General features: G+C 39.6%; 1 protein-coding gene across 4 annotated transcripts in view; it reads left to right on the forward strand.

Moving 5' to 3' along the window:
• The window catches only part of GLI3 (GLI family zinc finger 3), a 253,463-nt gene that overhangs the window by 126,390 nt on the left and 99,956 nt on the right, over positions 1–27,117 (forward strand). For all 4 annotated transcript variants that reach the window (XM_054019886.1, XM_054019884.1, XM_054019885.1 and 1 more), the window contains one exon: positions 8,977–9,082. In XM_054019886.1, coding sequence (XP_053875861.1) covers positions 8,977–9,082 — 106 coding nt within the window. The remainder of the gene's footprint in view (positions 1–8,976; positions 9,083–27,117) is intronic.

Genomic DNA, 27,117 nt, shown 5'->3' on the forward strand with positions numbered 1-27,117 from the left:
TCTTGTGGGTATGATTTTTAGTTGTGGTAGATGTATTGATGGCAGGGACACAAGAAGTTAGTGGGACAATGGCAGAATAGAAAGCACGTTGCAAGGGAAAAGATAAATTGGTTTTTCACTGCAGAGAGTACATTTGAGGTAACGGAGGCAGGGATTTCTTTTGTCAGTTCCCTGGCAGAGCACAATTTGTCATTTTCTTGCGGAGACCACATTATTAAGTTTGTTAAGAAGCACTGCATGGATCCAGAGGTTATGAAAAAAGATGAGCTGTGGCATACCAAGAGCCAGCTGCATTATAAGAAGTGATCTTCTTTCCAAATAACATACTTTGTGGCCAAGATGTCTCATTGGGTTCTCTTCTCGTGTGCTTGGAGCACAGACACTGACTATATGCAACTGCTGTTACATTTAATGGTTTTTTAAACAGCAATTTATATAAGAAAGGGAGGCAGTGTCGTCTAGTGGTCATAGTGTGACACTGAGATTTGGAACACAATAATTCTATTCCCAACTTTGCCCCCTGACTTGCTATGTGCCCCTGTGCAACTCTTATTTTTTCCAGTGCTTCAGTCTTCCAACATGTACAATGTACATAATAATAATAAAAATGTACATACACTGCACTGCTCTACACATGCAAAACAGCCATAACCGATGGCCAACTAAGATGCTATTATGGCTACTTTATATGGCCAGTGCAGCACAAAGCAACCTTACTGGTGCATCTGACCTAATACAACTAATAATTCATGATTCAATCACTGGATTATCATAAGGCCTAATTTATGTTTGCAAAGTGTTCAGAGATTCTTGGAGGAACAGTGTTTTATATATGTAGATTATTTATTATCATAGAAGTCAATTATTTTGGATGTGCAGAGTGTTCTGAGCACTGGACACATGCAATCAAATAGACTTAAGAAAGTTTAGTATTCCAGAAGACAATCTTGCTGCAGTTTTCCTCTGATAGTAGTGTTGCAATGATCGGGAAGAATGATAAAGTGTTCCAGCTGAAATCAATCCAATAGCTGTTTAGCCAATACCTGCAGCAAATCTGGGCATATTAAAGATCTTCCAGTGCCAGTTGATTAAATCATTTCCAGTCACTTTTCTTCCAGCTCAGAGATAACAGCTCCTCTTCCAAGTGTTTAGTGGGATGATTATTATGGAACCACTAAAAACGATAAAGCATGTTCCCACAAGGTGTTTGGGTTTACAAACACAGAGGAGGTAAAATGAATGACAGGTGCATGAGATGCCCTGGATTCTTATTTCTTTACCAAGGTGGGAATCTTTTTCATCAGCAAGAACAATCAAAAAGTGGAGCAATGTTCCACTTTCTGAGGTTTGTGGTGTTTTTAATATAGAGAAATGAGCTCTGAAAACTCAGGTTGAAGCTGGAGATGGAAGTATAACGGCTGAAGTACATTAATGAACATAAAATATAAAAGTGTCATGATCAACCTGAAAGTCACATTTTTTCCTCTGAGTTTTGTACCTACGATAGTTACAAATAACACCTAATATTACTGTAACTGAAAGAACTTCATAAATAGAAGAGAAAAAACTCCACCTCTGCTTTTTCAGTTTATTTACTTCGTGCATTTGACAATATTTTGTGTACAGTTTTCTTGTTTCCCCTCTTAGTCAGTCAGTTAGATTCCAATCCTGAAAAGACTTATGCACATGGTTAACTTAATTCACTCTGAGTAGTCCCATTTAAAGTCAAGCCTGTGGGATTACTCGCAGTTCATGAAGTTAAGCGTGTGCCTAGGTTTTTGCAGGATTGGGGGTCTTAGTTATATTTCTCTCTTGATAAGAAGAGCCCTTGAAACAAAATGGGGAGCAGAAAAACTCATACACACATTTTCAAAGGGAAATTAATGGGCCCTCTTGGAAACTAATTTTGTTTAAAAATTAACTTCATATTTTTCAACTGGCTAACAGTGCAGAAGAACGTGCCATTCAAAAAGCACCATGTCGGTTACCATTAAACCAGACAACACCGTCAAGGGAAAATAAATTGAAGCAAATGTATATGAAGAAATAGTAAAGTCCTATAGGACTATGCAAACCAAAATATTAGAAAATTCCCATTGGCTGATCAGCTATGCACCAAGGGAAATGTAGAAATCTGCTGGCAAAAGTATTCACAATGCAGTGTACTGAAAAAGACATTAAGAAATTGCTCTATTTTGCATAATGGTGTTTTTAGCACATCTTGGGTAACAGTGGTTTATATATGTCAATTATTTATTATCATAGAAGTCAATAATTTTGAATGTGCAGAGTGTTCTGAGCACCTGGCTCCTTTGAAGTCAAAAGCAAAACTCTAATGGACTTCAATAAGACCAGGATTTCACCCCCCCAATATATTATAATTAGGGATTAGGCAGAATTAGATTTTTGTTTTTTTATCATTTCAATTAATAATATCAATGTTTAATTTTAAGCATTTTACACTTTTTTTATCTATTTAAATGTTCACAGTTGTACAAAATTATGGGGAGGTCAAACAACTAGGGGTCAGTTAGTAATTAGTTAATGACAGCAGACATTGAGATTCAAAAGTTAAAGCATTATAATATGTAATATATGAAATGTCCTAACATCACGTGAAAATATTCAAAATAAATAGATTTAAATCAAATTCTAATAATTTCTCAAGCAGCATTTGTCTTTCTTTGTCTGTCTGTAAATTTAGATTAATGATGGAAATATTTTTTGTCAGTTTTTATGGGTGCAGTGAAATTGACCTTTATCGATTTAAAAAGAAAAATTTTATCCTTCCAAGCTTAATTGTATTTTGAGTAAAACTCTAAACTTAACTTAGTGTTCTATTGTAGAATTTTGTGAACAGATTTTTCTAATGATAAACCATTAAAATGTTACACATACTGAAAATGTGCACTGAATTGCATATTTTGTGTGCCGCTATCTCATAATGCAGCTGCAGAGAGTGGAGCTTCACTTAGTCACTTGAGTTGATTCAAACCTTATACCATAACAAATAGTTTCTCAATTCACTAAAAGTTGAAGCCCATCTTTTCAAAAGACCATGCTAGAGGGTTTGGCAAGAATCTCACTGTGCTTGAGCAAAATGGGATAGAAAATCACGTGGTCTGTGTGATCAGCCTTACTACCAAAAGTTTAACTTTGCAGAGCCAAGTGATTCCTAACTGTAAAAGACCTGTTCCAAAGATCAAGAAATTGATGGAAAGATTCCCATTGACTTCAGAGTGCGTTGGATCTGGATGATGGTTCTTTCACTTTCTCTTGTTGAACTTTCTGCCACTGACTCAGTATTACAGAATACCTCTTGGTCTGCTATAGTCATCTAACCTTCTGCTGCATCTATTAGCAGATCATTGGTAACTCTTAGATCTCTTTAGACCTTAATTAGTATTCTCTCTTTATCAACCATTCACATTTTGATAATTTTTCCCAGTTTCCTTTATTCATTTCTCTGATTCTTTCAGTGGAGGCATAGGTTACTGACCTTTAGGGAACAGTGCAAGTCCCTTCTCCTCTTCTAGGAGTGTAAGATTGATTATTATTTGTGAGGGTTGGTCCTTTTCACTGTATCTGAAGATGTATTTGTAAGAAGGGGATACACAATTTATACATCTAAATATGAAAAAAAAATGCACATATTTTCTTGAAAAATCTCAGAGATGACTTCTACAAAATCGTGTGGAGCTTAAAGTGTTTACCAGTGCTACATTTCTCCTCTTATACAACTTACTTGCCTATACTCCAAAATTTGTTTGAAAGACCTCCTGATGCTCTCAAGCAGAGGTGGACCTTAAAGATATTTTCGCTTGTGGTATTGGAGAGGAAGATAGCTAAGGCCCCTATTCAACAAAACAAGTTGAAATGTGAATAAGTCCAACCATTTTCAGCACTTAGCTATATGGTTACATCTCACTGAAGTCAATGGGACTGAATCATGTGCTCAAGGGCTTTGATGAATTGGGCCTAAGGCCCTGATTAGGCAGTTGAATCCATACAGATGGATGTTTGTGCTCATGTGGAGCCCATTGACTTTAGCCGGACTCTGCAGAGATACAAGTCTCTGGCTGCAAGATCTGATTGCAGGATTTGGGCCTGAGTTAATGAAGATCATTTTAAAGCCTTGTGTGCTTGTAAGAAGGATATGCCTGGCAGGGGCTACCCTTGCCTTCATTTCAGCCAAATCTTCCAAGATATAGAATTTTTTTATGAATAATTTCTGAAATGCGACATAAGGGGTAAAGTTTGTTAGAAGATGTTGTTATATTCATTATAGCATAATTCCTGCTGATAGTTTTGTTTTATGCATTTTAAATAGAAAGCTCATAAATGTCATATTTTTAGAGCAATTGCCAAATCCTCTTTTTTTTTCATAGATAGATTATAGGACTGGAAGGGACCTCGAGAGGTCATCGAGTCCAGTCCCCTGCCCGCATGGCAGGACCAAATACTGCCTAGACCATCCCTAATAGACATTTATCTAACCTACTCTTAAATATCTCCAGAGACGGAGATTCCACAACCTCCCTAGGCAATTTGTTCCAGTGTTTAACCACCCTGACAGTTAGGAACTTTTTCCTAATGTCCAATCTAGACCTCCCTTGCTGCAGTTTAAACCCATTGTTTCTGGTTCTATCCTTAGAGGCTAAGGTGAACAAGTTCTCTCCCTCCTCCTTATGACACCCTTTTATATACCTGAAAACTGCTATCATGTCCCCTCTCAGTCTTCTCTTTTCCAAACTAAACAAACCCAATTCTTTCAGCCTTCCTTCATAGGTCATGTTCTCAAGACCTTTAATCATTCTTGTTGCTCTTCTTTGGACCCTTTCCAGTTTCTCCACATCTTTTTTAAAATGCGGCGCCCAGAACTGGACACAATACTCCAGCTGAGGCCTAACCAGAGCAGAGTAGAGTGGAAGAATGACTTCTCGTGTCTTGCTCACAACACACCTGTTAATGCATCCCAGAATCATGTTTGCTTTTTTTGCAACAGCATCACACTGTTGACTCATATTTAGCTTGTGGTCCACTATAACCCCTAGATTCCTTTCTGCCGTACTCCTTCCTAGACAGTCTTTTCCCATTCTGTATGTGTGAAATTGATTTTTCCTTCCTAAGTGGAGCACTTTGCATTTGTCTTTGTTAAACTTCATCCTGTTTAACTCAGACCATTTCTCCAATTTGTCCAGATCATTTTGAATTATGACCCTGTCCTCCAAAGTAGTTGCAATCCCTCCCAGTTTGGTATCATCCGCAAACTTAATAAGCGTACTTTCTATGCCAATATCTAAGTCGTTGATGAAGATATTGAACAGAGCCGGTCCCAAAACAGACCCCTGCGGTACCCCACTCGTTACGCCTTATTAAGGGTCTTTGTGGCTACAGGGTTTGTAGGTAGCCAAGACCTCTGCTAACAGCAGCTACAGATCAGTTGTGACCAGATTCTACCATACAAAGAGCAGTACATTACTGTACACGTAGTCCATTCATTCCAACGGGACCACTCTTAGAATAGTATACTATTTAGTATAAATAAATGTGGCAGAATTTGGCCTGTGATGGTCTGGCAGTATCTCTGTTGAAATAGTCATTGTGTGAGGTCAGAATGACCAATAGGAATACAATCTGTGTTACAGCTATGCAAACTTTTTACAGTATATTTCAATTTAAATACATGTCAACCAATTACATATTTATAGGGTTTCAAGTGCATTCTAAGTGGAACCTTGGATGATAGGTGCTCTTTCAAATATCTGTTTGATGTGAGAGTATTTTCATATAAATATTCAAAGCTGTTCAAAGTAGAACACTTTTGGACCCACAAGCATGTAGAATTTACTACTTACCTCTGCGTCAAGGAATTATCCGCATATAGTAGATTTTGAATTCCCTCAGTAAAACTGATTCCACCGGTTCTGCACATTATTCTCCCTGTCTCCCATTTAGCATGTTAGTTTGCTGACAGTAGAGTACACAGCACTTAGCAGCTGGTTTGTGGAACCATCAGTCAGGAAATTGTATGATAAATAGGAGGTAGCCAGGTTTAGTGGCACTTTATTCTGCTTCAGCAGTTTTAGCCTGACTTTGGAAAAGTCATCATGAGGTATTTTTCCAAGGGTTGCAATAGGAGATGGCTACAGTGCAGTAACTTATTACACATACGCTTGAGTTATGATGCTCACCAGCTGTATTGCTCATGTGTAAATAATAAACTGTGAGATGGATAATTATGGCAGATGCTAGATATTCAGGCCTGTTCTAGTCATGCGGGGTTGACTTAGACAGTTCTCTGTGCAATGCTGGAATACTTCTCTTTCCCAAACAAAAAACACAAACAAAATGCAACCAGGATACACAGAGAAACTTAATATTAAAGGATTCAGAAATGTATTCTTTTGAGATTTCTGCCTCATTAAATGTCAGTACAAGATGACAGAGGTTAATGAAGGGAATGTATAACACAAACACACACGTTAAATACTACTTACTTCATCTGTACAGTTAAGTTAGATCTGGGCTATAGGTAATTTAGTATTCAATATTCCAGTCCTAAAATAGAAAATTATAGAAGATCACATTTAACTTTAGGGCTAATACTGTACATGGTTAAACTGTGTTTAAAGAGGTAAATAGGGGAACTGCTCTCCAGAGTGGAGTTTCAGCCTGGCTCGGCAGGGATGGAAAGTAAACTGCATCTTGCATAGGCTTGTTCACCTTGTGCGAGGTGGGGTATGGTGCTATTTGACATGCGTAAGGGGATCAGAATCCAGCCCCTCGGGACAAACCTCCCCTGTCCCTTGTTTTCCTCAGAGTTGCCACTATGACAGAGGCGGGGGAGAGATATGTTTGTTGAAGAGTAGCTAATATGTCTTGGAGGAAAATAATGTACAGCAGGAGTAAGACCCCTACTCAGCTTACATTATTGCAGGTAATAGGCTAAGGGGTAGGGAGCACAGCACACAACGGGATCCCACACTGTGTAGACATCTCTCTGTCCTTCAGACATTTCCTCCTGGTTTCAGGCTGCGTTGTGGCTTCTGGGGCTGGTGATTGATGCAAAATGCATTTCATGCAAGGGAAGCATGTATCTTCTGGTCCACCCATAACCATGTACTCCTGTGGGGTGTATAAATTCCTGGGATTGACTGAGAGTCCTGTAGAAGTCAGCAGGGCTCAACACAGGTGTAGGAGTGGATCAAATTGCAAGTGCGTAGGTATTTATGTCCAGTTTGTAGAATAGGGCTAGAATTAGGGCTATCATGACTAGAGGTTCCCTGCTCACATTAGGAAGCCACAATCACTTTTCAAACAGGATTGGACCCCAAGTCAGTAAATGGCAGAAATGCGCTGTTAGTAAGCATACTGTAGCTAATACTTAACAAATAGCTGGCACTGGAGCTGGACAGGAAATTTCAAGTGTTTCAAAATTGTCATGAAACATTGGAAATATTTTCTCAGAACTTGTGTGAATTCCCCAACCCATTATCTTTTACACTCCTCTTCTACCAACCGCAGCTGGTTGGAGAGTATCAAACATTTCACATTTTTGAGAAAAAACAGAGGCAATTCCTCCCCCTTTTTTTGGATCATCAACTGGCTTGATGCACTTGTTTTCAGAGATAACATAATCTAAGAGGGGGATTACATTTAGCTGAATTCAGAAGGAAGAAAATACACACAGAACTTACCCTAAGAGTTATAGCAAGACTGAAAAAGGCCTCTCTAGCTTGGTTTTCCCGACTGAGCATAAATAAGGATTTTGTCTTTTTAGAATCCTTTTTAGTAAAACCATGACACTACATAATATCTGTTCCATCTGGTTTTAGGATCACATAAAAGTATGGATTTAGGACAAAATAAAAATTAGTTAATAATTGGTCTGGATAGGTAGGTTTCAGACCCCAAGAGACAATGGGCTTTTCAGATGTTATGTTGCTGCCTGTACTTGTTTCCTCCATTCAGGATTGTAATGATGCATTAAATATCTTCTATAAAATAACCTTCTTTACATTAGACAGTTGCAAAGGCATGAAAATGTTGATAGAGATCTACAGCATATTAAAACTATAGCATCCAAAATGGCGGTGAGCTTTAATTAGAGAATGATGTGGAAAAATGAGGGCTAGATTGTTCTGGCCTGTACTCAACCTGTGTAGTGGCGGGTTGGGGACGAGACTGCGAGGAACTGTTCCCTCTTGTGTAATGTATATAAGGGCTGTCTGGAATTGCAGTGGCAGCTTCAGAGTTGGCCTTCCTAGGAACAACTTGCCAGAAACAGGGTGGGGAGTAACCAAAGCCATTTCTCCCCACCGCTTTACATGCCTGCCAGCAGAGGTGACCAGCTGCATGCGAAGAATATGCTGCATCCTTTTCAAGGCTGAGGAAACGAATCCCCACGCCCTGAAGCACATACTTCCTGATGCTTCCCCTTGGTGCGCTGCAGCACAGCATCTCCTCCAATGCAGCCTTTCCAAATCACGTTTTCCTTCTAACTTAATTGTAATTTACTCCAGATTGTACTTTGTACACTGCTGTTTTAGTTGTACATTCCACTGTATCATTTTTACTACATGCTATTTGTAGTCTATTTTTAGGTCTTTCTTTCAATAACATTTTTATTTGTTTTAATATGAAAAAAAAAAAAGAACCAGGGATGCTTATGAAAGGTTCAGTGATCCTTTTGATCTGATACTTCACATGTGTGCACTGTAATTATTTATTAAAGGCTTCTGTATGTAATTTGCCATTTAAGCTATAAAAAGAGAATATTAAAATTAATAAATGAATATTCACGCACATCTATGCAAATTTTATGGGACAAACTCTGTTCAATTACACTGACATTGTACTGAGAGAAGAATTTGACTGTACATCATATTACAGTTGGCACATAATTTGAGAGGTGTAATCAATATTAAAAAATAGCTGCATGATATATTCATATTTGGAAACCTTATTTTTCAGATCCGCCTCACCTTTTTCCAGCATTCCACCCTCCTGTGCCAATTGATGCAAGACATCACGAGGGACGTTACCATTATGAACCATCTCCCATTCCTCCACTGCATGTGTAAGTATTATTTTCCACATTGTTATATTATGGAGCCTAGAACAAGAGACAAATATTGGAAACCTTATGGTACTTAAAACTCTGTGCCTGGAAAGCTTTGCAGCTCTAGCTGGAGAGCAAGATTTACGTTTGGAATGCATTGAGTTTATCTGTTCGTGGACTCACTGAAGCAGAACCAGGCTGGTGCCTTAGGAATGCCTTTTATAATAGGTAGCTGGCAAGTGTTACCTATATATTTTGCTGATGTTTATTCTGTGTGCTGTCATTCTATAAATACTAAATTAACAAGTACAGAGCCCTATGAAATACTGCTAAATAAAACGTGTACTTTCTCTGGATTAGGCTTGGGATTCTTCATAGCTAAAATTTCCTGTAACATCAAAGCATTTTCCTAGTGACTGCCATGAAGCGTAATGAAATTTTGGGGGAATTTTCATAGTCCCTGTTGTGTGTGTGCACAAGCAGTCAGTTGATTGATGGGAATGTCACCCAAACAAAATGGCAAATGTAATAGAGCACATGGTTTACACAAAGATAAAAGAAAAGAATGCCAGTGATAACGTGCATTAGAAAAAGAAGGGAGAGGACGAACCCTGTGGAAATAAGCATTATCTTATTCTATATGTAGAGAGGAGTATCAGATTTGCAAAATAAAGCAATGATCTTTAGTTGTAATGTCCCGAAAATTGCCATATACCATAAAAAAAATGGAGCCATAAGGAGGGCTTACTCCTGTGCTAAAAGTCTTGATATATACATTTAATTATATCTAATAATCACCCCTCTTATTGAGAAAATAAAAGAAGAAATGCACAAGTAATACTTTGAAGAATAATGCTAGTTGTTTAGATGGCAGATTGCATCTCCATGGCTATTAGTTACAGCTGTGTAATTACATATATACAGAAGAAAAATGAAGTTGTTTTAAAACAAGTCCTCCTCTGTGAGCAGAATTAATTGATATTAACAATCCTAACTACATACCCAAGTACACACACAATATTTTACCAACAGTTTTTTTGGATTAGTCTCCTATTACTGAATTGTAATTTCAGAGCAAATTTGCCTGGAGGTAAGTAATAAATCTGTGTTGCAGTCTTCCTTGGGCATTAAAGGAAAAGTGGGTATTTATAGAATGAAAGAGAGAGTACAGAAACTTGTGATTTATTCCTTAGAGTTCCACTGATGCATCAGTAAGTATTTACACCGTAATCAACCATGCAATAAAATACATTAAAATAAAGATTTTGACTTAAACCTACTGTTTAACAGGGGCATTTTGAATTAAGGTGGAAGCATAATACAAATTCACCCCTTTCATTCTAGGTTTTGCAGTGCATATGAAGCTAGATTCTAAGGGTATGTCTACACTACGGGATTACTCCGAATTTTCAGAATTCGATTTTTGGCAACCGATTGTATAAACTCGAGTGTATGCGGCCACACTAAGCACATTAATTTGGCAGTGTGCGTCCATGTACCGAGGCTAGCTTCGACTTCCGGAGTGTTGCACTGTGGGTAGCTATCCCATAGCTATCCCATAGTTCCCGCAGTCTCCCCCACCCATTGGAATTCTAGGTTGAGATCCCAATGCCTGATGGGGCCAAAAATTTGTCGCGGGTGGTTGTGGGTAAATGTCGTCAGTCAATCCTCCCTCTGTGAAAGCAACAGCAAACAATCATTTCACGCCCTTTTCCCTGGATTGCCTGGGCAGATGCCATAGCACGGCAACCATGGAGCCTGTTCAGCCTTTTTCCACTATCACCGTATGTCTATTGGATGCTGCTGACAGACACGTTACTGCAGCGCTACACAGCAGCATCTCCTTGCCTTTGCAAGTTAGCAAAGACAGTTACCAGCCATACTGTACCGTCTGCTGCTTTGCAGGTTGACAAAGATGGTTATCAGTCATACTGAACCATCTGCTGCTGTCATGGGTGCTCCTGGCCGCCCTCAGTGAGGTCGGTGGGGGGTGCCTGGACAAAAATGGGAATGACTCCCCGGGTCATTCTCTTCTTTAAGTTTTGTCTAATGGAGAGTCAGTCCTGCCTAGAATATCAGGCAAGCCTACTAAAGAACCAGAGAGGCAAACGACCGCTCCAGGTCAGAGCCCCAGACATCCTGCAGAAATGATGAGCTGCATGCCATTCTAGGGGGTGCCCCTACAACAACCCCACCCATTGCTTCCCTCCTCCCCCACCCCTCCCGGGCTACCTTGGCAGTTATCCCCCTTTTGTGTGATGAAGTAATAAAGAATGCATGAATTTGAAACAACACTGACTTTATTGCCTCTGCAAGCAGAGATCAAAGGGGGGAAGGGAGGGCGAAGTAGAGTGAACCACCATTCTGCACTTGCTCAGCCTATACCTGAAAATGGGAATCTGTGATAAGCAATAGGATAGAAGCACAGGCAGGACTGAATCTCCATTTGTGTGTGGGTCTTTGATTGACACTGGTAAAATACAAAATGTCCCAGGATATGTATGTTGCGGGACAGTTCTAAACGGTAGCTTTATTTTTTTATTTGCAGCAAAATGTAGAGGTCTAAGTATCTGATTGTGAGCCCTGGGAGCAAGGGGTAGGCTGGGGTAGGTGCAACCGCGTGGTGCTGCCGACTGAGAGAGTAGCCTGAGGCAGTAGCCTCCAGATGGCATGATATTCCAGGCAGGACTGAATCTCCATTACACAAAACTTAAAGAAGAGAATGACCTGGAGTCATTCCCATTTTTGTCCAGGCGCCCCCGACCGACCTCACCAAGGCCAGCCAGGAGCACCCACGGGATGACGATGACGGTGACCAGTCATACTGCACTGTCTGCCGTCAGCAAGGCAAGGGGATGCTGCTGTGTAGCGCGGCAGCACCGCGTCTGCCAGCAGCATCCAGTAGACATACGGTGACAGTGAAAAAAGTCGAGAAACGATTTTTTGCCCTTTGCTTTCACGGGCGGTGTGGGGGGGGAGGAGGGCTGATGACATATACCCTGAACCACCCGCGACAATGTTTTTGACCCTTCAGGTGGTTTTCGGAGAGTGCGGGAACTGTGGGATAGCTACAGTCATCAGTCGCCCTTCCCTCCGTGAGCGTCCATTTGATTCTTTGGCTTTCTGGTACGCTTGTCTCAGCTCCTTAAGTTTCACACAGCACTGTGTTGAGTCCCTGTTGTGGCCTCTGTCCATCATGGCCTTGGAGATTTTTTCAAATGTTTTGGCATTTCGTCTTTTGGAACAGAGTTCTGATAGAACAGATTCATCTCCCCATACAGAGATCATATTCAGTATCTCTTGTACGGTCCATGCTGGAACTCTTTTTTGATTCTGGGACTGCATGGTCACCTGTCCTGATCAGCGCTCCACGCTGGGCAAACAGGAAATGAAATTCAAAAGTTCATGGGGCTTTTCCTTTCTACCTGGCCAGTGCATCCGAGTTCAGATTGCTGTCCAGAGCGGTCACAATGATGCACTGTGGGATAGCTCCCAGAGGCCAATACTGTGTCTACACGAACCCTAATTTGAACCGGCAATGTCGATTTCAGCACTACTCCCCTCATCAGGGAGGAGTACAGAAATAGATTTTAAGAGCCCTTTATGTTGACAGAAATGGCTTTGTTGTGTGGATGGGTGCAGGGTTAATTCGATTTAACGCTGCTAAAGTCGACCTAAACTCATAGTGTAGACCAGGCATAATGTAAGCTCTTTAGAGTACTTCACATGGTTTATAAAATCAGCCTCTGGTTGGAGGCTTAGGGCATGATCCTGCTCTCTCCAAAGTCAAGGGAAATTATGTCATTGGCTTCAACAAGAGCAAGATTAGCACCGTTACCATTATTTAATAATACCTGGTATTCAAATAGCATCTCTCATTCCAAAGGATACCAAATTTCTCTGCAAACTAATATACAGATTCTGGGCCTGTAGTTTGCCTGGGCAGAGATTTCAAGGATGAGCCCTGTTAGGGATCACTTTACTGTTGCTGAAATGCATTAGTCTCTTGGATGGATCACAACAGTATTTACTACCAGTGCTCAACAACAGAGCAGAGGCAAATTTTAGGTAAGCATAATGTGGTTACTCAATTTGGAATATGAACAGGAGTTAGGGCTAAAAACCTATTGTGACAAAAGCGCCACAAGTGCTTTAAGAACCATAAATGGTCAATATCTCAGTTTAATGTTTCATCTGAAATACAACAATACACCCTCTTTATACCACGCTAGGTCAGTGGAATCAGAACTGACTCAGAAGGAAGAGTGTCACTTATTGAATAACCAACACCAATACTTCCTGCAGCACCTTGGACGTCTCCCATCATCACATAGCTCATAAGAAATAATAGGATTTTAGCATGAGATCATGGGCTGTAGGCAGTTGTTTGAGATACATGTTATAGTTTCAGCCTTAACTTTAAAATTAAAATGTCTTTGTTATTGTTTATTTATTTTTACATAAACTTAAGTAGATTCTTCCCTTCAGTTTGTTTATGCCATTGCTGAAATGATAGGGTATAACATACCCAGTATGTACTGGAGCCAATATGATCAGTGTAATTAAATATGTAATTAGGTGATTGTACAAAGGAACCTTTCAGACTATAACAGCTTTTTCATAGGCATTTTCAAAGGTTGTAGAGTTTTCAAAAATTCACAGTACTGTATAAACATGATAGACACCAACAGCTATAGTCTTTGGTGTAAATCCATCTTTAGGAACATTGGATTTTGGCTTAGAAGGGATTAATCATTCTTTTGGAGACATTATTTGGATGGTTGTCATGGCATCCTTTAAAAAAAATGGATTTAAAGTTATTTCAATTTCTGGGAGACTGTGGATAGGGCATAGGACAGGAGTCAGGAAACCAAGGGTTTGTTCACATCTCTGCTACTGACTCTCTATGTGAGTCACTCAACTTCTCTGCTTTTTCATATTTTCATTCATTTTTTTACATATTTTCCCCATATGTAAAACTGGGGTTAATTATTGTTTCCCAGCTTTGCAAAGCTGGTTGAGATCTATACCTAAAGAATGTGGAGTCTTACTATAATTAGGTATCAATAGAACAAATAGAGGAAAAATACAGAAAATTTCAAAAAGGTCTTGCGCGCATGATGGCATCTGGGCCTAAAATATCTTTTTTGAGTAACAGGCAAACCAAAAAAGCAGTCAATATCAGTAAACTTTTAGGGTGTAAAGGATTCTTGCATAGTTTTACCATTAAAGATAAATATATATGAGATATTAGGATTTTTTTTTAATTACTCATGGGCAGAAATCTTGTATCCCAAATTTCACCCTGGAGCAAAATTGTATAACTGAGTTATAAACCCCTAAAATAGGGGTTTATGTTTTTGATGGAATTGCTGACAGATTCATATGTATAGTAGGACTAACAGGCACTGCTATAATTATGCTACCGTATCCTATCATTAAAGATTCCATTGAAAGAGGTTTATAAATTGCTCTTCTTCTTAGATAAACCACCCTACATTAAGGCATCAACGATATGGTGCAGAATTAAATTAAAATCTCATAAAATGAAATATGTTCTGTATTAGCTGTTTGACACTTAATTTGCCTCTGAATGAGGAGAGGAAATCACAAATTAACCTGCCTTTGTTTTTCCAACCATGGCTTATTAGGTGTTAGAACAACTGCAATTACAGCCCAGTAATAACCCCCCAACCCTTATGAATATGTACTGAAATGTGTCACTTTGTGTTACTGAAACCTGTTTGTTAGAACTGCTTCAGTTTTCCTAGAATTTCTTCAGTTTGTAGCTTAGCAGGAAGAAGCGTAACACACTTTCCCAAAACAGCAGCACATAAACAGTGTTAGTAGAAACTATATGTGTCTCACTTTTCAAACTCAAAGCATGAATCTAGATGACTTCTATTAAAATATAATGCAGTTGTATTATTTCCTGTTGAAGTAACAAGTTACATTGTCTTGTAACTTAAGCACTGGAAAATTAAAACAGACCAAAAGAAAACAGGGATTCTGTGATTTTTCTGTTTGTTTGGCTCTTTCCTCAATTTGTTAACTGGGTTTCTACAGTGACAAATCACTCTTTGATTAACTGTGGTTTCTAGCCTTTTCCATTTACTGAAACATCCTTCTATAATTCCACCTTCTCCCGCCAGTCACCAGCCAATTCATGGATGGCCATGTTCTTAATACATTTGAAACCATGCTAGAAACAACAATTATTTAAACATAACATGTCACTATCAGCATGCTACCCTGACCCTCGTGGAAGGGAATTATTTTTTCTGAGAACCAAATTGTAACCATGCAATAAATTAGCTTTGGTGGTAGTCAGACTGGCTGACATTGTTTTCAGTATAACAACAACAACAACATTGCCAGCACTGGTCAAGGGAACTATGATAGAGTCTTGTTGTCAAAGATAAAGTGAGTGTAAAGTAGTGTGATTTTCAGCCGGGGAGCTTTCCACTTCCTGTGCAGGATGAGGGTGTCTTTTATTTTAAAAGGAACCCAGTGTTATTTAATGCAAGGTAGAAAATTCCCTAGAGGACAGGTAGAATTTTAAGGCACTGGGACTGTACAATCTTTTCTGTCTTCATATGTAATAAGCTACAAGTTTAGATTTCACCTCTTATCAATGTATAATCTACATAGCCTCCTTACACATCAACCCTGGATTTTGGGCCACTGAGTCTGTATAAGGGAGTGAGTCTAGGTTAGACTGAAGGAATACCTACAATGTTGTAAATTATGTCTGAGGGGTCAGAGAGGAGTGTCACAAGACACACAACCAAAAGGAGGCAAGGTGCAAGTTAGTGTCATAATCTTCCAACTCCTCAACACGTAAGTGACACCAAAACTTAGACGCCCAACCCTTATTCTAAATTACACATTGGTAAGTGGGTGCTAATCTATTAGTATCTGAGTTAACAAAGTCTAAGGCCCTGATCCTGCAAACACGTACACACATGCTTAAATTTGTGCAGGTAAGTAGATCCACTGACTTCTGTGGGACTACTCATGTGCTCTAAGTTAAGCATTTGTGTGAATGTTTACAGGACTGGGACCAAGTTCAAATCAGAGAGCCTGATTCTCTGGGGCCTTGCACCGTGCATAGTCATTTACATCTGAACAAAGGGAGCATAAAATGCAACCAAATCAGCATGGTGTCATTTTAAGCCTAATTTTCACAGACACTAATAACTACACTAGACAGAAGGCAGAGGAAAGTTAGGCCCAGATGCTCTCACAGTTCAGAGCAGTTTCTCAGCCTTTTTGATACTAGGGACCAGCCTGCTGCCTTCCTAAACTGTGTCAGGGAGACCTCAGGGACCGGCACCAGTCCATGGACTAGTCATTGAGAAACATTTGAACTTATACAAGTCTTACACATTGTCTCTGAATTTGGTTCATTTAATTCAATGGCAGTTCTACATTTGCAGGGCTTGGAGGATTGGGCTCAGAATATATATTCTGTAAAGCAAGAATCTCTTGCCACACGAGGGTGAAAAGAAATCTGGGTTTTCTCTGTCTCTTTCTCTACTACTTTAATTTTGCCTTTATACTTGAGTTCCCAAGTTCCTTTCCCCTGTAGTAATTACAATATCTAGTGTCTTACCGTTAGACCAGTGCCTTGGCAAGTGGCTTCTCAGCTTGGTGCAGTGCTAATTGACCCTTCCACAGCAAGAATGGAAATCACACCAGTCTAGCCAGTGTTGCTAGTGGGACAAGATTTAACTGCTCTGTGGCTTGGAATGGATTTCCTGGGACAGCCAAGGGCCATTGAGGAATGAAGGCTGAGTGGCACATGGGCCTTTGAGGAAAGCTAATGGACGTCGGTATCTGGGACATTCAGAGCCATCCATGGAAATATTTAGCTGTAAGCAGGCACAATGCTTGTGTTATATAGGAGGCAGCTAAAGAAGCCTGTTTCTGGAAGTGGGGAGGCACTGTGTCTAGTCATCATCAGAAGTGAGTAATCATGAACAGCTGTTAGAGGAAAACTTGAAGTTGGGCTTGGAGATGCTGGGAGGGAAGGTATAGGTGGGGTGGTGCCAAGAGAAGGCAGAGGAGATGAAAAAGGGAAGCTTGGAGCAAGAACATCAGAACTGCCATACTGGGTCCGACCAATGGTCCATCTAGCCCAGTATCCTGTCTTCTGACAATGGCCAGTGCTTGATGTTTCAGAGGAAATGAACAGAACAGAACAATTTTGAGTGATCCATTCCTTGACGCCCAGTCTTAGCTTCTAGCAATCAGAGGTTTAGGGACACCCAGAGCACAGGGTTGTGTCCCTTTCTGTCATGGCCATTAGCCATTGATGGACCTATCCTCCATGAACTTATCTCATTATTTTTTGAATAGTTTTACCTTTGGGCTTCACAACATCCCCTGGTAATGAATTCCACAGGTTGACTGTGTTGGGTGAAGAATAACTCCCTTATGTTTGTTTTAATTCTGTTGTCTATTAATTTTTTCAGTTGACCCCTACTTCTTGTGTTATGTGTAGGGTTAAATATCATATCCCCCGTAAGTCATCTCTTTTCTAAGATATACAGTCCCAGGCCTCATATAGGGTTTAAGGAATTTCCATACCCTTAATTATTTTCCTTGCCCTTCTCTGAACGTTTTCAAATTCTAAGATACCTTTTTTGAGCTGGGGCAACCAGAACTGCACACAGTATTCAAGGTGTGGTCATACCATGGAGTAATATAGTGGCATTGTGATATTTTCTGTTTTATTATCTACCCATTTCTTAATGGTTCCTAACATTCTCTTAGCTTTTTTTGACTGCCGCTGCACACTGAGCAGATGTTTTGAGAGAACTATCTACAATGACTCCCAAGATCTCTTTCTTGAGTGATGACAGCTAATTTAGACCCCATCATTTTGTATGTATAGTTGGGATTATGTTTTCCAGTGTACATTACTTCGTATTATCAACATTAAATGTCATCTTCCATTTTGTCATCTAGTCCAGTTTAGAAAGATCCCTTTGTAACTCTTCAAGTCATCTTTTGACTTAACTATCTTGAGTAATTTTGTATTATCTGAAAATGTGCCACCTCACTCTTTCCCGCCTTTTCCAGATCATTTATGAATATGTTGAACAGCACTGGTCCCGGTACAGATCCTTGTGGGGCCCTGTATTTACCTCTCTCCATTGTGAAAACTGACCAATTATTCCTATTCTTTGTTTCCTGTCTTGCAACAAGTTACTGATGCATGAGAAGATCTTTCCTCTTATCTCATGACAGCTTACTTTGCTTAAGAGTCTTTGGTAAGGGACCGTGTCAAAGGCTTTCTGAAAGTCCAAATACAATATATTGACTCGATCACCCTTGTCCACATGTTTGTTGACTCAAAGAATTATAGTAGATTGGTGAGGCATGATTTCCCTTTACAAAAGCCATGTTGACTTTTCCCAACATATGTATGTTCCTGATAATTTTGTTCTTTAGTACCAGGCAAATTGGTTGAAACTATAATAAAGTTAGGCTCACTAACTGTCATTTCCAGGATCATCTCTGGAGCCTTTTTTTAAAACCAGCTTTACATATCTCCAGTCATCTGGTACAGAAGCTGATTTAAGCAATAGGTTACATATCACAGATAATAGTTCTGCAATTTCATATTTGAGTTTCTTCAGAACTCTTGGGTCCATCTGGTCCAGGTCACTTATTACTGTTTAATTTACCAGTTTGTTCCGAAACACCCTCTAATGACACCTCCAATCTGGGAGAGTTCCTCAGATTTGTCACCTAAAAAGAATGGCTCGGTTGTGGGGAGATCCACCTTATCCTCTGCAATGCAGACCAAAGCAAAGAATTCACAGAGCTTCTCCTCAACCGCCTTGTCTTTCTTGAGTGCTCCTTTAGCACCTCAGTCATCCAGTAGTCTCACTGATAGTTTGGAAGGCTTCCTGCTGGTGATGTACTCGCAAAAACTAATGGCATTTTTTTTATCTTTAGCTAGTTGCTCTTCAAAAAATCAGTGGTGCATTAGCTACCCTCCAGTCATCTGGTACAGAGGCTGATTTAAGTCATAGGTTAGGAGACAAGGTTAGAAGAGAATGTGGGCTGCCTTGGAGAGAAAGAAAGCAGAAACCAGACAAAGTTTGTTGGATAGAAAGGCTAATGTGTAAGTACTGCTCGTACATCATTTTGTTGATTAACGGAACAGCAAGTCAGTGATCATTTGATGTCAGTTGCCTGACAGCTGTGATGTGGAGTAAAAAGGTCTGCATCCCTACACCTGAGGCCTCAGTAGATAGTTTTTCCAGTTCTTGGACTTTTACAAACCAGGGGAGAGGAAGCCTGAGTCTAGACTGGAGTTGTGGTCTCCTGCTTCAGTATGTAGTGTTGCATCATTTGGAACAGTACAAAATGTTTTGTTTGGCAAAAGCTACTTATTTAGTAATTGAGTCCAGCCCCCTGCCTTCACTAGCAGGACCAAGTACTGATTTTGCCCCAGATCCCTAAGTGCACCCCTCAAGTATTGAACTCACAACGCTGGGTTTAGCAGGCCAATGCTCAAACCACTGAGAATTACAGATCATAAATGCTCATTTGCAAACACACCTGCAAAACAGGTTTAAAAGTAGACCATGTCTTTAAAGAGTAGCTGAGAATTTGGAAAAGCAAACTATTCTGTCTATGTATGATAGCATGTATTTTCTGGAGAGAAGGTTTCTAGGGGTTTTGGCTTCCTGTTTTCTTGATTATGAGAGACAGTTGCAGAATTAAAATATATTATTTTTGTGTCCACATTCAAGATACTGCTCCCCCTGCCCTGAAGTAGGTAAGTACTTTTAAATATTGCTATTTAAAACAGTTTCTGCATACTTACTTCTATAGTCAGCTTTTAACCCTCTCAAAGATATGCCCTGGCTGGACTGGATAACATGTATATGGAAACCATTGAAAAAGGACAGTCTTATTTAAAAGTTTGATTATTTTAGGAAACAAATTTTATATTAAATGGAGTTTTGAGGCCAAATGCATTCTAATGTAAGTGGGTACAACTGCATTGAAGTCAGTACAGTTGTCCATGATTGAACCAGACTAAATTTGGTTCTCAGTGTTCATTTGCATGTGCTGCTTATTTCTCATTCTTGCTTCTCCTGCTCCTGCTATCGATCAGCCTTTGTTTGTGACATCATAATTTTCTACACAGCGGTTGATTGTGATGTTAGAGGATTATGACTTTAGAAAGGAATAAACAACAGGAGCAGGTGAACTTAAAAAAAACAAAGGATCTCTGTTCCTCTGCTGCAACCACAATGACTTCAGTGGGGGAAAAGAGGATATACACCAGGAGAACCAAGAGAATTTGGCTCAAAGTTTCAATACATATATAGTTTTTAAAAATAGCAATTACCCCAGTAAAAAAAAATCTTGAAAATAAACATAAAGTGGAAAATTTTTCAGTTTGGATTTTTTTTTTGTTTTATTTCCCCTCCTTAGTCTCCCTTATCTCCCTCCCACTTTTTCTTTTGCTCCCCTTTTCCAGTGGCATTTTTATTTAAAAACGAAAAGGTTTATTTTGAAAAAATGCCATTTTCTGTCAAAAATGTTTTCAAGATTAAAAATTCAACCAGCTGTAGTAGAAACTTTCTAGGGCCTGTCCATTGGCCTAATGGAAGACCTAAAATGCCATGTGGATTTGTTTTTACTTCCTTTCTCCCACATGTTGGGCTGGAAATGCAAATGATATAGCAATCACCGCCCTTGGAGGGAGGTGGGGTGCCTTGAACAGTGACATATTTGCTCTGTAGAGGTGCAGCATTGATGGACTCTGCAGTGACAATGAGTTTGTAGCAGTGATTTCAGGGAATGTAAAGTGGGGGAAATAAGGGAAAACCCTTCCACATCAGTAAGGAATCATAGGATATGACCTTTCTCTGCAAACCCTCTCTGGACTAAACCCAAGAGTAGCTGGGCACAGACCCTCACTTTGATTCATAAATGGAATGGATTTAATAACACAAGATGTCAAAATGAATTAACTTTTACAATAGGAACTCTTTTTATGTTCATCAATACCTGTTACGAAGATGGCAACTTAGAATCTTATCACTGGACATCAGTGTCACTTGGCTGCCTTATCCCAGCAGGGCAGTTAGTTACAATATTTATGTAAATTCTCAGGATTCACCTGAGGTACAGTGGAAACAAAATGAGTGGCAATTGAAATGGTAGCTCATATATCCCATACACAACATTGTTCTGCAGTAATGAAGAAATAACTTTGGGTGCTTTCATATGCATGTGTGTGATTTATCTTTGAATAAAAGGACAGAGATCTTTGTCTCTGCATAACATAGACTTGAATTTGAGTTACTCCAGATTTACATTAGTATAATGACGTCATTTGACCAGATTCTGACTGTAAAAAGCTGAAAATATGAAAAGAAAGCATAAGTAAAGAAAGTATTCACACAAAAGATGATGGGAAAATGTCCCATCAGTGATTCATTACTTTTATGTGACATATTATAGCTTAAATATATAAATAGATTGGAATAACCACATTGCTATATTTATGCTGTTTGAAATATCTAAAATCTCATTCTGTTATCAACTGAAAAAAATGCAGTCTTTAAATATAGTGCACATTCGGAGTCTCTGAGCCTGTGGCTTCTTGGACAAAATTCCTGTGTTCTTTGTGCTGTAGTCAGCAGTATTAGTCGAGTGAGCAGATATTAACTGTGGTATTCACATTCAGTGAACCGGAAGCAAGCCAACTCTATAGAGGCTGCCGTCAAACCTGTTGCAGTGGCCTGTGAGGTACTGGACTGTGACAGACTTCTTTCTTTCTTTCTTTCTTTCTCTCCCCCCCCGCCCCCTCTTTTTTTTCAGTACAATGCTTCCACTCGTGTTAAGTCTTGCTTCAAAGAGAACTGAAAATTACAGTCCTAGCACAAGTTAAAAAATAAATAAATAAAGTTACGTTGTGAATTGAAAGTTCATCCCCAAATTAAGGTAGTATAAACTGCTGGAAATGAAAGCTATGTGTTTATCATGTAAAACAAAGAACATCTTCCACTACTGTATTCTAACACAATCCTCCCCCACTTAGCGTAGTCCACCTTCCCTCTCCCCCACCACAAAAACAAAGACATGTCATTTCCTGTAGTTTTGGAGCACGAATTGAGTTCAATTCAGAACTTTCCTCAAGGCAGACAAAACAAAAATCTAAGCGAGGGCCAGTCTATTTCTCTCCCTGTGTGTGTGTCTGTCTGTCTTTCTGTCTGTGTAACTACTGAAAGTAGGCTTCTAGAGCCCCTCTTCACTGAATTTCTCAAGCCTAAGTGCTAACTAGCTATTCGTTGCACATTCTGTGGTCCAAGTGAACCTACTGTACTATATCAAAGTAGCAATACAAATTTAGGCCTCAATTCTGCCCTCATATGTCCATTGAAGTCCAATAGGAGTTATACCCATGTACCTGCGAGCAGAATTGAGCCCTGAGTTGTTGCTTGGTGATATTGATTAAAAGATAAAATGGTTTAAAGGAAAATGTTGTGCTGTTTACGTTTATGTCCTTAGGATACTTTATATGCCAAAGGGAGCTAGCACCTTATTTCGCAAGGTGCTGAGTTCATTCTTCAAGGGGCTGAGCACCGTTAACTTCCTGTTAAAGTCCACAGGAGGTTAAGTTTCTCAACCCCCTGCCAGATTAAGTCCTTAGAGACGGATCCTGCAATGAATTATGACTGCACTTATGGTATTTCATTGAAGTTAGTGACTTCACTGGGACTCCACAAGGAAATGACTATACATACCACTGAAATTCATTGCAGCCCGAGGCCCGAAGATTGTATTCTTCTCAAGTCAGGGACCTCTATTCTGTGTTCATTTTTTTTTTTTTTGATAAAATATTATGTACACTTGTGACACTGTAGAAAATAATTAGTGATCATTTCAAACTGGGGACGAAGTCTAAATCTAGCTGATTTAAATGGCAACCGTTTGAAATGCGTGCATCATAGAATCTTTCATCTTTACATCGCCAGTTCAAGTCCAGCCTACCTTACCATGTATGGTTACCATGGCTTTTTGTTGGCCTATATAAATGAATTTGATGGCTGAAATTCAGCCCATATTGTAGAGCTACCAACACAAATAGTTCTATTTGACAGCCTTCTAGACACTTTCGGCAGAGGGGGCAAGGACTCAATGGCCACTGAGAATCAACTACTCTCTACCTCTAGAGGCAATCCCTTCAGATTGTGATCTACGCACATCATCAAGACAACATGAGGAAGTTTGCACTGCTGATAGCCATCCTGTATTGTGGTACCTGTTCTGTGGAGATTTTGTTTGTATAATTTAGCTTCCAGTTTTAAAAAAATGTAACCCATAAAATCCATTTACCTTGTCCAAGGACTTGTTATTTATAGATTTTCTCCCTATGCTTGCATACATTTCTGTGCAAGAATCATTCCTAGGTCTGTAGATTTACTTGCCAAAAGGTATATATTACAGGTGTTATCCAAGAACAACCTGTTGTAGCTCCAGCTATGGAGACACACTGGTTTGGAGTAGCACCAGAATTGTTTCTTCTGGCCATAGCGTTTCAGTTGTCCACATATGTTCAGCACCTAGCCAGAAGTGACTTGCAGTGCTGATTTTGTAGCAACACAATGTTTCCGAGGGCTTGTGAGTTAAAGTAGCAGGAGAAACTGAGAAAGTTCTGAAACAAACATAAGAACTTGGATAGTAGCAAAGAGAATGGAGCAATGACTACTTGGATAAGTGTTTTTTGTTTCAAGTTAACCTTAATATAGTTCATCTTTAACATAGGCTGTGTTTGACACAGTTGGTACTAGAAGCATCCTGGTGCTTGTCACATCTGCTTCTTTGCTTGCCTGAAACCACTGAGTGCTGTTGGAGGATGGAAGATATTAGCCTACAGCTCCCCCAAAAGGCTCTGCTCTTGGAGCAACAAAACCACCCAGCCCTGAAGCAGCTCTGATACTAACAACCAAAAAAGACAGGAACGATGCTCCCAATACTTCTGTTAGTCTTAAAGGTGCCACAGGACCCTCTGTTGCTTTTTACAAGATCACTGTCAGCATTGGAGATGTGGGTGTACAGATGCACCACAATATCCATATACTAGCCTCTGCTATACAGGCAACCTGCTTAAATGGAGTGGTTGGTAGAAGCACACCAACCCCCATCCCCACTCCCAATGGCTCCTACTCCCAGAACTTATTTTCCTGAATTGGCCCCTGCTTTGGGGCTTGTTAAGAGAATAGTTTATGTACATATACATACATATATTTAAAACTCTATGGCATTTAGTGAGGTACTGTCAGAACACTTGGGACCTTCTGATGTTTAACACAGTTGCTAATCCCTGCATTACAGTGAATATTAGTTTTGGGCTGTCCACCAGTGCAGACATGAAGAGCATCTCTCTAGTACTGAACTAGCAACCACAATTAATGCTCAGAGCTGGCATCACCATTCCTACCAGGACTTTTTGTAAAATCTTTTCTTTGCAACCACAAAATTTTAGTGGCAAATTTAAGATCAACGACATTCACATTTCCATAATTGAATTTGACTTTTGAAATTTAGTGACACTTTTTTTAATCTCTCAAACTCACTTTCTAGTGTGTAAATTAGGAATGAAGCAAAAATCCAACAGGGCCGGTGTTTAGTATTGTGAACGTGACTTATTTTAAGTGTTATAAATGAAAGGATTTTTTTTTAATTTGAAAAAAAATGGTACTCAGCATCACAAAGCAGACATTGAAGACCATGTTCATTTAAGGCTCTTCGTGAGAGCCTTTCCAGGCAGCTAGCCAGAATAAAGAATGCCTTCTGTGCTACCTTCATGGAAATAGGTAAGGGAAGAAGAGAAGCTCAAACTTGTTGAACTAGTAAAAATCATGGCATTCTCTTAAATGCATCTGGTTTATAAAAATCAACAGCAATATATGGAATGGGGAGGAGGATACTGTATTAAAAGGTTTTTAAAAAAGGCCAGGTTCCATGGTTTTGCAAAGACAAAAACAAACAAACAAACAAACTGTGACATTATTGAGTGGGGCAGAGGTGCTACCCTATTAGTTTAAAATACTCATTTTTAAAAATATACGTGTGGACAGGGCCGGCTCCAGCATTTATGCCGCCCGAAGCAAAAAAAAAAAGCTGTTCAGTGGCAGGTCCTTTGCTCCTAGAGGGAGTGAGGGACCTGCCGCCCCCGAATTGCCGCAGGTGCCGCCCCTCTCCCTTGGCCACCCTAAGCACCTGCTTGTTAAGCTGGCGCCTGGAGCCGGCCCTGCATGTGGAATTGGTGTTTTAGAAAATTGATTTCAAAGTTTGAGTCTCCTCTTACAGTTCAGTCCTGCTGTCCCTGTGCAGGGAAATCTTTCAGTACAGACAGTGGCAGTTGTGCTTTGATTAAGAGCCAGATTCTGATACCCTTCCTCCAGCTGAGTAGTCATATTGGTTGATATCAGAATCTGGTCATCAGACTGCAGGATTGGTTCCAAAATAGCCATGCACTTTTCCCTCAAATCTGTATAGAGACATATGTAGGAGTGGCTGTTCTCACGCATGCTGCCTCCTCTTTTACACGTAAGGCTTCCTGTGATCTGTGAACAGCCAAAAGATAAATCAGAAGTAATTATAGTAATCACTTCAACTCTCTTCTTAGTATTGCAATGTCTGGTGGTTATGTGTTCTTCTCCCCACCTCCTCTTTTGTACACAAAAATTTCAAGGTTGTTTTTTAAATACCTTGAGGCATTTTGTGAGTGTTTTTGAACTGGTTCACCATTCACCAGTGTATTTGCTTATAAAGGGGTCTTCTTTGATGAGGTTTTTGTCATATGCACCCACTGAAGTTTCAGTGTACTCAAGCATTAGAAAAGCCACTATTCGAGAGTCTTTGTTTTCTTTGTTGAGCTGTTTATTTTGCTTTCTTCCCACGCGGTTCCCTGGCCTTGCTCTGACAACTGTTTTTCTGCATGAATTACATTCCTCGGGGCCACAAGTCTCCTAATTCTTCCAGTCGATTTGATTTCTGCCTGTGTGATTAGTCTTCAGCTCCAGCTCACAGTTGGTCTTTGCCAAGCAAACTGCTTGCTAAGTGCCTTTAACATGAAGACCTAACTACATTTTTTAACCTCATTAGTGTGTAGGGCACTGCTTCATTCCAGTTTAATAACATGGCTACTATTGAATCATCACTTGCTCTAAAACAGGTTATAAAAAGGTTACTTAGTTGTCTGGTTTTCCCCTTCATATGATCATGCTTTTGTAGGAGAGCAGTTTGGTGTCTTAAGTACATGTCCCGTTTTTATCATGTAAATAGCCCTTTGAAAGAAAACCCATTAACACCGAATAAGGTACATTTTCATAATAAGAAATTTCATAATAGTATTTCAAAAAGATCATTACAGGCTATTTGGAAATAGTGAATCTCAGTAATGAGTACTAGAGGAAAATATCTTACAGGGTTCTTTTGAATGTTTTGGAGGTAGGGAGAGGGAAAGGACAAACATTTACTTCTCAGTCAAGCTTTCTAGTCACAACGACCTCTGGTTATGCCAATGTAAATCCAAAGCCCACTGTAATTTGGATTTACACCACTGCAGCTGATATCTGAATCTGTCCCAGCTCACCTTTAACTAAGCATTAGAAGAATGCAATTTGCATGTAAAGTTCCATGGAAAAGGTTGTATTTTCAAATGTTATAAATACAAGAGAAAAATAAGTTTCCCTGAAAAGACAACTTCACCAGAGAACTGGGGAGAAGAAAGCAAGCACCAGGTCGCATGCTACTTGTGATGGTGCGTTTGTACAAATGCATAGCACAGCCACTCAGAGGGTGAGACTTCATGATTAATGGTGTTTATTCTTGACAGAAGCCTCCTTTATTTATCTGCAATACAGTTTAGCGATTTTATCAGTCACCTGAATGAAAAATATTCAGTCATACCAATATTGCAGTGTAAATTGAGTAGAGTCACTTTTTATTATATCTTTCAGCCTTATCATCTGCACAGTAATTTTCTAGCAGGGGTTTGATATAGA

This window comes from Malaclemys terrapin, chromosome 2, assembly GCF_027887155.1.
Source record: "Malaclemys terrapin pileata isolate rMalTer1 chromosome 2, rMalTer1.hap1, whole genome shotgun sequence".
In the NCBI taxonomy this organism is placed as follows: Eukaryota; Metazoa; Chordata; order Testudines; family Emydidae; genus Malaclemys; species Malaclemys terrapin.